Consider the following 14,876-nt stretch of genomic DNA (forward strand, 5'->3'; position numbering starts at 1 on the left):
TTTATAATGTATTGGAAATAACACATGCCATTTTGGGGGTTGATTTGATTCCTGAAAGTATGAAAATCGCATAATTCCTTTAAAAATAGGAATTTTACTCACTATTTCTATATACGTCTTTCATATATATCACAGAGCATCTTAAAATGGCGGGTTGTCATTTTAACATTAAAACGCAGATAATTCTGGACACACATGGATTTGAAAGCTCAAATTTCGACGGCGAGCTTTGAACACTATTACTGATTGACTTAGCTAAAAAATTCCTCTATCTGAGACTAAAGTTTGATTGGTCAAAAAGAATGGCACAACTGTCCCTTAATATGGTCCAAACTTAGAATTTTCATTTGCAAATCAGTTATGCTATGCTAAGATTTTCAATATAAACCAAATGCCTAGAATATGATAGAAGTTAATCTATGGCCAAACCATAATTGAATTTAAATAATATAATACAACTATATTCACAACTTTTGAATGAAAAGTCAAATTTTCAATGTTCTTTTCACATGAAGAAAGCTGAAATCATAATCTATGAATTTTGTATCAAAAAAAGCCCAAGAAACTTAGTAATCTTTATTCACAGTATATATGTCTAAGACCCAAATATACATATATCAATTAAGTTGAATATTATAATGCAATGTATTAAAACACAATATGGATTCAAGATTTGTATATATAAATTTACTAACCAATATATGAGTAGAGAATAGAGATTGAGATATAATATTTACAAATGGATCTAACATCTCTAAATGTTCTTTGTTATTATGATCTAATTTCTTCAGACAATTCACCAATATCTAAAATGAGAAATTTACATTTTACCTCATGAACTGAATATTTCGTGTGAGTCAATACTGATAGAAACATGCCAAATAAACACAATTAGCTCTTGGCTCATTTTAAGGGTTGTCAACAAACACCATGTTGACATTAGGTGTTCCATAAGGGTAAGTAGGCCTCATTTGCTTTTGTCAAGAGCTTAAAGCTAATAGATCAGCTAAAGAATGTGATGCCAATTTTGAATTAGGTTTTTAGAAGCGACTTCTTGATAGCGATTTTGAAAAACAGTGTCTATCTGTCAATGTATGATCAATGCGAGTTACTTAATTAGTTCTTAATCCTAATACAAAAGATAGTGGACAACAGCCATATACGCCCACCATGGCATGCGGATGGTAAATATTCAAGATTTTGGGGCAAGGGCAATAACTCTGCTTCTAACGTTCGAAAATAGCTCAAATTCGAACTTAATCTTCGTTTTATGAATATGTATACACATACCGAATTTCATTTGATTCCATCAAAAACTCTAGTTTTTAGAGCGTTTACAAGCAAATGTTGACAGACGGTCCGACCGACTGACCAACTGACGGACGCACAGGGGTGCCGACAATATACATGCACATAGGGAGATGTGGGCGTATAAAAATTTGTATGAAAAAACTTACGCTTAGACCAAATTCAACAATTATATGAATATTGGCATTCTTATGTATTTTAGGTTTAGTGATACCATGAGGCACTGATGGTGGTAAGAGAAGACAACTCTCAGGTCTTCTGCTTTCTTGAATTTCAGAGGTGTCTTCTGCCTTTTTTTCAGACCTTAAAAAAAACAATCACGTAATTTATAACATTTGACTATGATTGGCTATGATGATTCAATCAAATAGCTGCATTCTGTGATACAAGAAAGATGGCTATTACAGTCAAGGTATAAGACAATTTTCGTAATAGCTTGGCATTGTGAAGTTAGTATCAACTGTATTTATTACTTAATCAATAACTTACTGTTAATATGTTAGATGTAAATTCTCCTCAGTAATTACTAATTACTAATCTATTGCAGTCAAGGTATAAGACAAATTTGATAATAGCTTGACATCAATTAATAACTTACTGTTAATATGTTAGATCTAAATTCTCCTCAGTAATTACTAATTGAGTGTATAAATATTAATATTTTTTTTTATATCTATTACAGTCAAGGTATAAGACAAATTTGATAATAGCTTGACATCAATGAATAACTTACTGTTTATATGTTAGATGTAAATTCTCTTCAGTAATTGAATGTATAAATATTAATAATGTTTTCATATCTATTTCATTATTTAATAAAAGTCCCATTGATATTCTCTGTAAAACTTCAGAAACTTTCTGTGCTGTTTTATAAGATGATGTAGTTTGTGCTTTCTACAAATACATAAACATGGACATCAAGTATAACTTGCAACTTCAAAATTTCATCTCATATGTAGATCTTTGTTTGGAAAGGCTGTAGTGTACTGACCTAGAGGATATGACCCACTTTTTAGTTGGCCCATTAAAATGAAAGATCATATTGAAAGGTTAAAGACGATATATTTTTGTCTAAAAGGGAATTGGATCATTGCTTAGACAAACTACATTTAATTTTGTCTTCTGAAAAGAGCAAAGGAAATAACTGATAGTAAAATTAAGCACAAGTTTGAATGATACAAGAAATGAAATGAATTGATCTGCAGCAACTAAATGGGAAAACAAGCAATGCCACGCAGTGTGCAATGAGGGAACTGTGCAGGAAATAATTGCACAGCGTGTAGCACACAGGGCCTTGGTTTACTGTCCCCATTTTTTCAATACCATCTCCTACCATCTGGATCACTGAGCGGGGTTGAAAAACTGATGGTATTTAGAAATCTCAATCTATACCTGAACCCCTTTCATAATCATTTCAGAATAATACAAGAAAATGAAATGAAATGAATGGAGTTTTACGTCCTACTTTTCTGCACCATGTGGGCTAATGAAGACGGGCAACGCCATGCAGGGTGCAATGAGGAAAATTTTGCCAGGACAGCGGCATTAGCCTGCTCTTCTTCGATTTCCAACTGTCCAGGGATCTTTAACGTGCACAGCCTGTAGCACACGGGGCCTCGGTTTATTGTCCCATCCGAACGACTAGACGCTTTTTCCATGTCAGCCCCTCGTACCTGCATCACTGACAGGGGGAATCCGGGTTGAAAAATCCGAAGGTTCTTTTATTCTCGATTGAACCCTGGACCTTTAGGTTAGCGAGCAAGCGTCTAACTCACTGAGCCACGGAATAATACAAGAGGCAAATAATATAATAGAATAAGTACACAAACACAATACCTCTTTGAAAGGTTGTAATAACTGAGTTAAAGAAGAGGCCTTTATATATTGTGAAATAAGAAAATACGCCTCAGGTCCCTTCTTATTCTTAGCTTCTATCATTTGATTGGTTATAGCTTCTACTTCTTTCTCTTCTGCTACCTTACCAAACATTTCCTCTATAAATATCTACCAATATAACAAAATAAAATTTAAATGAAAAAAATCCTGTCTTTATGCTTTTTATTGGGCTATTGAAGAATTAACTAAATGCTAGTGGGTGCCATAAATTATGGCCCATAACCCATACACTTTATACATAGACTCTACCAGATAAAGTAAAGACTTTTGAAAATTCATCCTAAAAAAACAAATGTGATTTGTTTAACCATTTTTAAGGAACTTTTAATTCTTTTAGGCATTTGAAGTAGAAATATTAAAAACATACTTACATCTGATAATAATCTTAATGATGAATCTAAATCTCCTGGTTTTAATTTAGTTACCATATGAACTAATAGTGTATGTACAGAATAACACAATATATGAACCTATACAAACAGAAAGAATATGATAAGTGAAATTGCGCATAAGTTGTCTAGGCCAGCTAGAGGGGCCACTAGATTAGTGAGTCCTGCACATTCAGGATTTATAGAATCAACAGAACATACAATAAAACAAGTTGGAACAGAGTTCAGAATGCATTCTATGTGTGTCAAAAAAATTGTCTGTGCAGATAGAATTAAGATAGTGGACCACAGCCATTTACGCCCACCACGGCATGCGGATGGTAAAAACGAAACATTCATTTTTAGTTTCATCAAAATCGGTTGAAAACTTAGAGAGTAATAGCATATGCAAGATTTTGGGGCAAGGGCAATAACTCTGCTTCTTACGGTCGAAAATAGCTCAAATTCAAACTTGATCTTCGTTTTATGAATATGTATACACATACCGAATTTCATTTGATTCCATCAAAAAATCTAGAGCGTTTACAAGCAAATGTAGACGGACAGACTGGCCGACGGACCGACCAACAGGGGTGCCGACAATATACGTCCACATAGAGAGATGTGGGCGTATAAAAATGGTGGAAAATGAAATAGATGGAAAATTTTGATTGTGATTGAGGGCAGAAGTGGAACAGATGGAACCTGTTCAGAACCCAACAATCAAGCCCAACCTTAGTTAGTAAGCAAAGTCTACATACCTGATAACCCTTCACTAACACTGATTTCATCTGTTTTAATATAAAAGGGAAATATTTGGGGCCCAATACAACACAGATTTTACTGAGTGTAGAGCGAGCATTTTCTCGAATTTCTTTCGCTCTTGATTTTAAGAATAAACAAATTCTCAATATAACCCTGTAATTATAAGGTAAGGAATTATTGTATTTGATTTGTCAATAATTCAATTTATCAATGAAGAAATGAAATGAAATGAATGGAGTTTTACGTCCTACTTTTCTGCACCATGTGGGCTAATGAAGACGGGCAACGCCATGCCGGGTGCGATGAGGGAAATTTTGCCAGGACGGCGGCATTAGCTTGCTCTTTTTGCGATTTCCAACTGTCTAGGGATCTTTAACGTGCACAGTCTGTAGCACACGGGGCCTCGGTTTATTGTCCGACCGTTTGAATAGATGCTTTTTCCATGTCAGCCCCTCTTGATACACACGAAAAATTTAGTAAACCTCTTTACAATGTGTTTAGATTATACTTTAGATATCTTTTGTTATATGGATAGAATAAACAAAACATCTCTTACCCTGGTAATTTCAGTTCTAATATTTTATGTGGTAACATTTGTAATAAACGAACTAAAGCTAGAGCAAGTGGAACTCGTAATATTTCATCATCTCTTGCAAACGCTGAACGTACTAGTCTATGTTGACCTTCACTTTTAGCCTAGAATAGAAATATATCCATATAAATCAGAAACTAATGCTAGGACAACAATACCCAGCGAGGGTTGCTGATGTACCTGATATTCACCAGTCAAGTCTGATTTAATATTCAAACTATCTGACCTTGATTTGACTTTGGGTCTTTAGGATAATTTTAATTGAAACTGAGCTAATATTATGCGAATCAACATATTAAAGAAAATCTGAAATAATGTCAGAAAATGTTCTGGTAAGCTCAAAAGTTCGTGAATCCACAGCGCAGAATCATAAATGAGACTGGTTTCGAAGTTTTGATGGTTTTTTTTTTAGCAATTAACAACATACTACAGACCTTTTGTGTAATAAGTTTATGGAGCCAAGGTATAGTTTCATGAACAAGAGTTTCATGTATTTTGGTAGCCAATTCTTCACTACATGCTTCCATCTGACCCTTTTTAACACTAGTATCTACAGGAAGAGTAAACTCATCTTCTTCTTCCTCTTCCTCTTCTTCATTCTTCACTTCTTCTTTACCTTTATATTTACCTATACATATATATATTACAAAAATAAAATATTTCCACTGTTAAAATAGTGCTCAATATACCAATTGCAGAGCAATATAGAAATATTAAAACAGATTTTGAAACACGATGTTACTCAGAGTTTCAGGCCGTGCCAGACAACTCTGAGTAACAACATGTTTCAGGTTTTCCTATAATTCAGATGTACATGTAGCAAAAACACATTGTAATGTATCTGTTGTATGAAGAAGACAGAATTTTTAGAAAAACACCAAATTACCTTTAAATTTTTTCCTTCTATCAAAAACTGGTTTTTTGGGTAGTTTAAATGTAGACTTACTCAGATCAAAATGAAATGAGTTCAATAAAGCTGATATAACCCTGAAATTACAATACATTATAATTGACACAATCATCAGGGCTTTTTTTTTTAATGAAAAGAAGCAGTGACATGCCGACCTTTCACCAATTTTTAACTGGCAAGGTTCTTACCTGATTCTATTTACAAAGAACATAGTCTTAGTTTTAAATAAAACAGTACATTTTCCAATGTCAAATGAAATGAAATGAATGGAGTTTTACGTCCTACTTTCCTGCACCATGTGGGCTAATGAAGACGGGTAACGCCATGCAGGGTTCAATGAGGAAAATTTTGCCAGGACAGCCGCATTAGCCTGCTCTTTTTCGATTTCCTACTGTTGAGGGATCTTTAACGTGCTTTCCAATGTCAATTGTTGCAGACAAAAAGATGGGCATAACGTGAAAGAGATCTGGGATTCCATCGTCAAGAGAAGACCTGAGTTCATTAAAATCAAATTTCTAGCCAAATATGAATCCTTGTATTGACAGCATAATCTCAAGGGGGCGCTTGATTGGTGGGCTATGCATGTTCAAGATTCATGGAATCGGCCTGACATTCAAAAAAACAAGTTGAAAAGGGGTTGAAAAAACAGTAGATGTAGACATGATTCAAAATGGTGGAAAGAGGAATAGAAGGGGAAATATTATGATGTAACCGTTTTCGTACTGAAGATCGAATAGGAACAGAGAGAACCTGTTCAGAACTGACCAATCAAGTGCCATCTTAGACTACACAAATAATTGGTACACATATGTCAAATATGTGTTAAGCACAGTAGTATATATTAACATTGGTATCATACCTGACTAGTAATTTTTGTTGAGATAATTTAGTAGCTAGTAGTTGTAGAAATCGTTTTAATTGTTGATAATAGACAGACCAGGGTAATAATTTTATTATACTACCAAGTGTCTCTATAGCGGAATCTACTAAATCATTCTGTTTACCATACCATTCATCAGTTACAAATCTACTAACTATAGGTAGAAAATAACTATTCAATAACCCAGAGTTAGGTGTATGACTCTCTAGATATTTCTTTAAACTTCTTATTGCTATAGCTCTCTTTTGCATCTGAAAAATATCAAGATACACATATGTGAAAGATTTTTACGACAATTTCCTCCATGTTTAATAAAATATCGACAGTTTTTACGCTTTTCTTTCAAATATAATGATGTGAAAGATAATTCAAATTCAATTATTGAGTGAAAAGTATCTGGTTTTAGTTTGATAAATGCATAATAATTAAACAGTGTAAATACAAGAACAAGCTAATATCATTGACAAGAAAAATTAAAAAAATCTTCCAACTCAGATAGTTCTGTACCCACCTGAACGTGTCCAATACCATCAAAAAATCCCAAGGTCTTTAGCTCATCTAAACCTTCACATATAGATAGAGTAGGATATTCATCTACCAATATAGACCATAGATGTACATATTTATTATGAACAACCTGAGAATATAAATAATTTTCATTAGTCATTATTAATTTTCATTAGTCATTATTAATTTTAATTAGTCATTATTAATTTTAATTAGTCATTATTAATTTTCCTTTCATAATTAATAAATTATTAATCATAAATGAGAAAGTATTTCATAGTGAAAAGTGGTATCAGGTGTCTAGAGGAGCAAGCAAACCCTGTCTGGTGTCACACCCTCCATCTTGCAGTAGGACGTAAAACTCCATTCATTTCATTTCATTTTCCATCTTCCACATTTTTTCTGTTATTATGATCAAATAGAAGAAAGAATAATACTTACATCAGTTTTATTATTAATGCCTTGTTGTATTTTAGTTATCAGTAGATTTTTAATGATAACTTGAAATAAATTATCTTTGATGCCAATTTCTAATTTGGACATCTGTTTAATAACAATTTCTATACAATTAACAGCTGATTCTCTTAATGACATATCATCTTCCTGAAATACATCAAACAGAAATAAATGTTATCACTAACCTGGCAAGTATATTGAAAGGATGAAGTGAAAAAGGCACTACAACATAGCAGTTAGTTACAAGAGAACCTGTACATTTATAGTATGATGCCTGTACATCTTTTTGTGGTTTTTTTTTTTCATACCATTCATTATATTGTTGAATGTTAGACAGAACAATGTCCTTGTGTATTAAGCCTAATTCTGACCCATGTAAAATAAAGAGTTTATTATCATTATAACTAAGCACAGTCGGTTAGAGCGTTGGAAAATTTACATTTGCTTGGCCTTTTGAACAAATGAGGGTCATGGGTTCTATTTACGGTCACTGTAACATCGAATATTATTCTTATAACTCAAGACCTATCTCAATACCAAGAGATTTGGCCAAGGACCAGCTGGTAGGAAGAATTCATGTGAACCTAAGATATAATCCTTGTTAAAGATTGTTGTTTCTTTACTTTCTTTTGGCTGAATAGCAAAACTACTTTTTCATCAGCTGATTTTCATAAAAGAATCTGCATTTTTTTTTTTAATTTTTGTGAAATAAAAATGAACTTACTTGATTAATATAATATATACAATTGTATAATACAGGTAATATATTGTCAGCATTGAGAGTGGAGCTCTGTACTATCATAGAATTAAATACACTGAATGCTTTTAACCTTTTATCATAGTCAGGTTCATCTGTTCTTGATGGATTCCACGAATTTAACTGTAAATACAATACTGTTTAAATAATCTGAGAAAGTGGAAACTACATGATATTTTTGTTTGTTTGTGACTGAACTCATTGAAGGTTTGGGTTTACAATTTAAAAAAAAAAACACTACAGGCTTGCTTCAAAATCAAGTCACAATTGTGATGCTACAAAAAGACCTACTCTATCTGTCGAACAACATATTTAAGAGTTAAACGTTGGTTTATTTTTATTATAATTTAACAAGGATTTCATGAAAGCAATAAGCAGGTGGGTCTTGGTTGATTTGATATCTATTTTAGAAGCAGAATTTACAATACATACCTTAACAACAATATCACTGATTTTATCATCAGCAACAATCTAAAATATAACAAATAAAATTTTAGGATCAAATAAAAAATCTGACAAACTGAATTCCACAAAAAGGATAACTCAGAATTTAATCCTTGGTTAGCATTAGCTTAAACCAAAGATAATCTAAGACTCTAATTAAAGTTGATATTTCAAATCATACAAAGAGGATTGGTAGAATACAATTCTATAAACAAACATGGATGATTTATTTTCTCAATTTTTTAAGTTAAACCAGATATGATGATCATGATTTTGAATAATTTCTTTTCAACTTAATACAAGAAACTTAAGTACATATGTTGACATGATCACTTTTCAGGGAATGCATTTAGTCACTTTACTGGCTTTTTTGGTAATAAACAAAACTAAGCTAACCTCAAATGTCTGACATAAAACCTTTCTAGAATTTCTATCACATAAGACACAGAATAAGGCTGACAGGGGTCTGAAAATAAAAGAATATTTTAAACAATATAGGAATTATCTCAATTTATTGATACATCGTATATCAGTGTTTTATTTCAAAAATTTGGAATATGATTTTCTAGATTTTGGCTTAAAATCAGATACAATTTACTACATATATAAATTTGAAAAATCATAGCAACAAAAAATAGTTCTAACCTGAGAAATTTCGCTGGAGATTCTACTATTCCAAGTAACTTTTTAGTACAATTTAATAATTTCTCTTCATATTCCTATAATAAATGATTAAATAGTGAAACAAATATACATTTTCATCTTCTTTTAGGCAACAAAGACATCATTAAATAGGTTATTGATCTGATTATCAGGAAAACTTCAGCCTAAGACTTGTGCTGTGGTTTAAATTTATATCTATTTACATCACTTTGATACAAGTTGACAACTTTGACAGACCAAAGCACTTCTGTATGTGTATAGCTATCTATTCTTGCTTGATACCCCTGAATATTACTGTCTGGATTAGCAGCTTCTTAATATTAGTTCCTTAATTTCTAGTCAAAAAGAGTTTTTTGCCCTTGCTGTTATGTAACAGAATGTAGATGAGCCTTGAAGGACAATAAAGCATAATAAAGCATGGCTTAACTTTTACCAACTTTGAGACTTTCTAATAATATGATGAATACATGTTATTATAAATTGAACTTACTGGAGTATATTTGGATTTCTTATTAAAGAAAGATAGTAATAAACTACACAATTTTTCACATTGTTCTTTATCATTGGTATAGTCAGATATCCTGAAATTATATAGAATTCTAACTATTTATAACTACAATAACAATATTTAAATGCAATTTTCAAATCATCATATCAAAGGGATTGTAAAATCACTAATTGTAAAATATGCTTTATCGTCATTAAAGATGAGTCAAATTAAGCTATTTTGATTAATTGGTGTTTCTAATGAATTATCATGTATTCTTAATCATATCATTATGTTCTTATTGCACATAATTAAGAGTTTTGACGAATCATAAATGTCCATGTATGTACAGTCTGGATAAACAAAAAAAGACTTTTTTTGACCTTTCTTGATCGGTCACTCATTGGAATTCTGCTGGTAATTACCTTCTAATTTAGCTAATTATGGTTAATTTAGGACATGTGAGACAAACTAGTATTCTATTCTTTCTATTTAATTTCTATTCATATAAGTATTAGCATTTTCATTTTCATACATGACAATAAGGGAACCCATCTTTAAACACTTAGTTTTAGTGAAAATTCAGGGTTCACAGATGTCTGAATGAAAATTGAAATGGTGCAAATTGATGCTATCAGTGCTGTAAAGTTACAAATAAATGATTTAGAAAACCTATTAACAATCAATTTACAAATTTGCCAATTCAGCAAAGTTAAAAAAAATCAATAGAGTTATTTCTTGAAGAATTTGTACCTTGAAAGTATCTGTAGTTCTATATGACCATGTTGTTTAGTAGATAATGATATTTGACTATGTATAGTAGTTTGTAAGTATTTTAATATATCTGATATATATGGTAATAATAACTCTATTCCATTCTTCTCTTCGTCTACAATACATATAATATATATCATAGATTAGTATTAAAACACACATTTATTCAACTCTGATAGTTGAAGAGCTAAAAACTTAATGTATTAAGGTATATCATCGCCTATTTCAAACTCCATCATTTTAAATGTTATGTAACATATAAAACAGAAATATTTAACGATGGTTGAGGATCTTGTTCTTAGAGAATTCAAACTCCAGCTAAGATCCAACTCCTAGTTGAGCTAATTTAGACAATCAATGCAATGTGCCACAGAGAAAATCAGCCAGATTAGCAGCATTAGACTACTCTCTTTTCTTCTTTTCCAGTATACAGAGCTTCTAGAACCAATCAATTCCAGGACCTGAAGTTAAGCATGCAAGCATTTTCACTCGCAGTGCCACAGGTCAATATAGGGTAGGGACTGCAATAGATCAACAAATAGGAATTTTTTGAGTATTGTTATCTAAAAGAAACAATGGTTTTGACAACAAAGCTCAGAAAGTTGATAGTAGGTAAAAAATACCCTAACATCACAAAATCAAATTCTTAAAGTAAATAACATACCATCCTTGTCTTGAGAATCTATAATCATCTCTTCATCAGAATCACTGTCACTCATTTCATCATCTTGTATATCATCAACATTATCAGTAGATAGGTCTATATTTAATAAATTACATATAATCTTCATTATATATTCTCCTTTCTTCCGTAATAAATTCTCTTTATTCAACAGAGTAAAAATCTCACTCATTGGTGTTCTCTTTATTTCTAGATGTTCTTTCTTTAACAAAGGATAATAACTGAAACACAATGACAAATTTCTCTCATTTTTACTTAATTAATCAACTTTTTAGTTGACCCTATCAACCCTAGGGACCAGCTGATAAAGCAGCTTTTTCTAAGGGAGGCCATACAATATATCACTTGACGTTCATGGTATATGATGTTTTATTTCAATTACACACAGTGTACAAGGGTTAAAGGTATACTACCTCATAGCATGACCAAAAAATTGAAATTTTTAAACTAGGCCAAAATGAGTCTTTGTTCATCAGTGGATTTATCTGGTGTCATAACTATATGATAGAATCCATCTACAATCTATATATCCATAAAACAAAGTAATAATCCATTGAACTAAGTAACTTTGAAACATGCTTAGAAGCGTGTTTAATTAATTATTTAGTTTACTGGATATATTGTCTTATATAGAGATTCTATTCTTTAGACATGGCATTTCTTAAATCCATCTGATAAATATATACTCTAATTGACAAAGTTTGAGACTTGCAATTTTATTTCCATTCTAAGAGATAGTATTCATTTAATAAAACAAAGAAAATATGTTTCAGCAATTGGCAAATCAGATAAATTGCTAAAATGATAAGTTTTGTAAATTAGTAACCAATGGTATAACTATGTGTATATAGATTATATAAATACCTGGGATATTTGGACCAGACATTGAATAAAGATAATATCTGTGGTATATGATCTTGTGTGTCTGTAGAAACTTGTTTCATCTATAAATATAGAGAGAATTACAGTGTAAATAAAACAAAATCAAACAATATTATTATAGTTTTGTAATATACAACGACCTTGACCTGACATCTTCAATAAATTTTCTGATGTTGCTTGAAACGGCATAAATCAACTTCTTATATATTTCTTGTATATCTCATAAAAAATTATGTTGGCAAAATTCTTGCAGTGAAAATTTTTTCATTTGTAATGAAATATGAAGAAAAAACAAACAGTAAAACCATGTTTAACTTACCTTTGGCCAAACTAAAACTTGAAACACAACATCAATTTGACTTGCTGTGTAATCATACTCAAAGAAATTATCAAACACCTGTAATAAAAAAAAACAAAAGTTAATCAACTGATATCAGATCAAAATTCTGACTAATCCAATTGGTGACATCATACTTCTATATCTCTTACAGTACAACACAAACAAGGGCATACCTAGAAAATGCCTTGAGACTTAGAGGGCTGATAAACAGGCTCCCAGAAACCAACATATTTCAGTTAACCCGAGATGAATTTTGAGCATTTTGCGCTTCAAAATAAGACCTTTCACAGACCTGAGGGTGATGGGGGGGGGGCTATGGACACGAATTAAAGTAATTACTGGAGTTGGTTTTGCTAGAGTGGTCTCAAGTCAGTGTTATTTTGATTATGTTGTATTGCTTCAAGTTCACCTTACATGAACACCTGATACCATATATTTAAAAAATTAATCAATTCATCAACTTAATATCCTTAATCCAATCATTCAGTAATAGATTGAACATGATTTACTTGAGAAGTTTCAAAAAGGTTTTGGTACTAAAGCAATTGATGAGGTGTATAAGAAATTATATCATAAATACAAGTGTTTGAGAAATAATGAAAGATATAATTACCTGTATTAATCTAGTTAGTGATACATTACGACATGTTCTAACATCATTTAATACAGAATATTTCACTTCTGTACACATATCTAATATAGTATTCATATAGTTATATAGTCCTACTAATATACTTAATAAATCACCAATATAAAACTCTAAACTTGTCTTTAAATTCTTGATTACTGTATCAATCATATTTAATATTCTGAAACAAATAGTCATCTCATATCAACAACTTGATAAAAGAAGGGCGATAACTCCTCAAAACTGACGTAAGAGGCTTAAATCTTGAAAAAGCCTTATATTTAATCAGAAGTAAACTAAACCTTCTCAAACCTTTCGATTTAGGTCCAATAACATCCATTTTAAGTTTCATCAAAATCGGTTGAAAACTAAGAGAGTAATAGCATATTCAAGATTTTGGGGTAAGGGCAATAACTCTGTTTCCAACGGTCGAAAATAGCTCAAATTATCAAATACGAAATCATTTAAGAATTCATTAAATTGACCTGCAATTTTCAATGAATTGATTTGACAAGATTGTTTAATATAACCATTTCTCCATTCCATAAAGTTAACTAACTAAATATTTTAATTATTTAAAGTTTGTTAACCTACCCTTTAGTAATTTGTAATGGTATGACTTTAGTCAGATCTAACGATGTCTTTATATTCTGTATCACTTCTATTGCATTCTCTAATAATATACAATTATACAATATAAAACAAAGAATATACTTATGATATAGACTTGTATCATTTTATTGTGAAAGCTATATCTATGACTTGAAAAAAAATTTGACATTTTGATATTTTTTTAATATACAAATTTCAAGGGAGTCCATATTCAAACCCCAGTATTAATAGTGCCTACCCCACGCGGCAAACAAAGGGGTTGCTCGATTGTTGAGTTCTGCAGGTTCAGGATTTATGGAATCTACCCCACACTCAATAAAACAAATTTGAACAGAAAAAATAGTAGGTGCAGACAAAATGAGGGAGAAAGAAATAGATGGGAAAGTTTTAATCCGCTTTCATACCATTCCATTGAAGCCAGAATTGCAGCAGACGGAACCTGTTGATAAATCTCCAATCGGGGGTTCCCTTCCAAAAAGAGAGGTTCTGATTTAAATATTTCTAACATGTAATAACTTATCATAAATATCATTTCTTACCTCCAGTGAAACAAAGAACTGGTGAAAATAACAGTTGTAGAAAATATCTTAATTCATTATCTTTACAATCACTAACAAATCTTAATATCATATCTTTTCTTACTGAATCTTTTATCTTTCCTGAACCATCTTTCTTGGCTTTACTCAACATTTTACCAAATAAAATTCTGCAGCAGAACAAATATCATATTGACATTAAAAAGATTGTAAAGAGGTTTTTCTATGTATCAGGGATACTGATAGAATCAATTTACACCATTCCAATTTTCTATCAGATGTCATGGGTAATTAATCATAATATGTAACTAGACACCTTTATCCCAGGATAATTGAGGGGTTCTAAAGCACAGTCGGTTAGAGCATTGGAAACTTTACATTTACGTCAA

At 31.3% G+C, this 14,876-nt stretch overlaps 1 protein-coding gene across 1 annotated transcript in view; it reads right to left on the reverse strand.

The window, feature by feature from the left end:
• LOTGIDRAFT_233343 (hypothetical protein) overlaps positions 1-14,876 on the reverse strand; it is a gene marked incomplete at its 5' end in the record, with an annotated part of 37,010 nt that overhangs the window by 7,840 nt on the left and 14,294 nt on the right. The window contains 24 exons of the mRNA XM_009059174.1: positions 696-806; positions 1,458-1,611; positions 2,042-2,202; positions 3,145-3,312; positions 3,576-3,674; positions 4,334-4,490; positions 4,894-5,033; positions 5,364-5,557; positions 5,816-5,916; positions 6,699-6,970; positions 7,231-7,356; positions 7,668-7,829; positions 8,407-8,562; positions 8,872-8,910; positions 9,280-9,349; positions 9,529-9,602; positions 10,037-10,127; positions 10,787-10,922; positions 11,472-11,710; positions 12,354-12,433; positions 12,691-12,768; positions 13,325-13,520; positions 13,934-14,012; positions 14,491-14,657. Coding sequence (XP_009057422.1) covers positions 696-806; positions 1,458-1,611; positions 2,042-2,202; positions 3,145-3,312; positions 3,576-3,674; positions 4,334-4,490; positions 4,894-5,033; positions 5,364-5,557; positions 5,816-5,916; positions 6,699-6,970; positions 7,231-7,356; positions 7,668-7,829; positions 8,407-8,562; positions 8,872-8,910; positions 9,280-9,349; positions 9,529-9,602; positions 10,037-10,127; positions 10,787-10,922; positions 11,472-11,710; positions 12,354-12,433; positions 12,691-12,768; positions 13,325-13,520; positions 13,934-14,012; positions 14,491-14,657 — 3,250 coding nt within the window. The remainder of the gene's footprint in view (positions 1-695; positions 807-1,457; positions 1,612-2,041; positions 2,203-3,144; positions 3,313-3,575; positions 3,675-4,333; positions 4,491-4,893; positions 5,034-5,363; positions 5,558-5,815; positions 5,917-6,698; positions 6,971-7,230; positions 7,357-7,667; positions 7,830-8,406; positions 8,563-8,871; positions 8,911-9,279; positions 9,350-9,528; positions 9,603-10,036; positions 10,128-10,786; positions 10,923-11,471; positions 11,711-12,353; positions 12,434-12,690; positions 12,769-13,324; positions 13,521-13,933; positions 14,013-14,490; positions 14,658-14,876) is intronic.

Source organism: Lottia gigantea (genome assembly GCF_000327385.1).
Source record: "Lottia gigantea unplaced genomic scaffold LOTGIsca_38, whole genome shotgun sequence".
NCBI lineage: Eukaryota > Metazoa > Mollusca > Gastropoda > Lottiidae > Lottia > Lottia gigantea.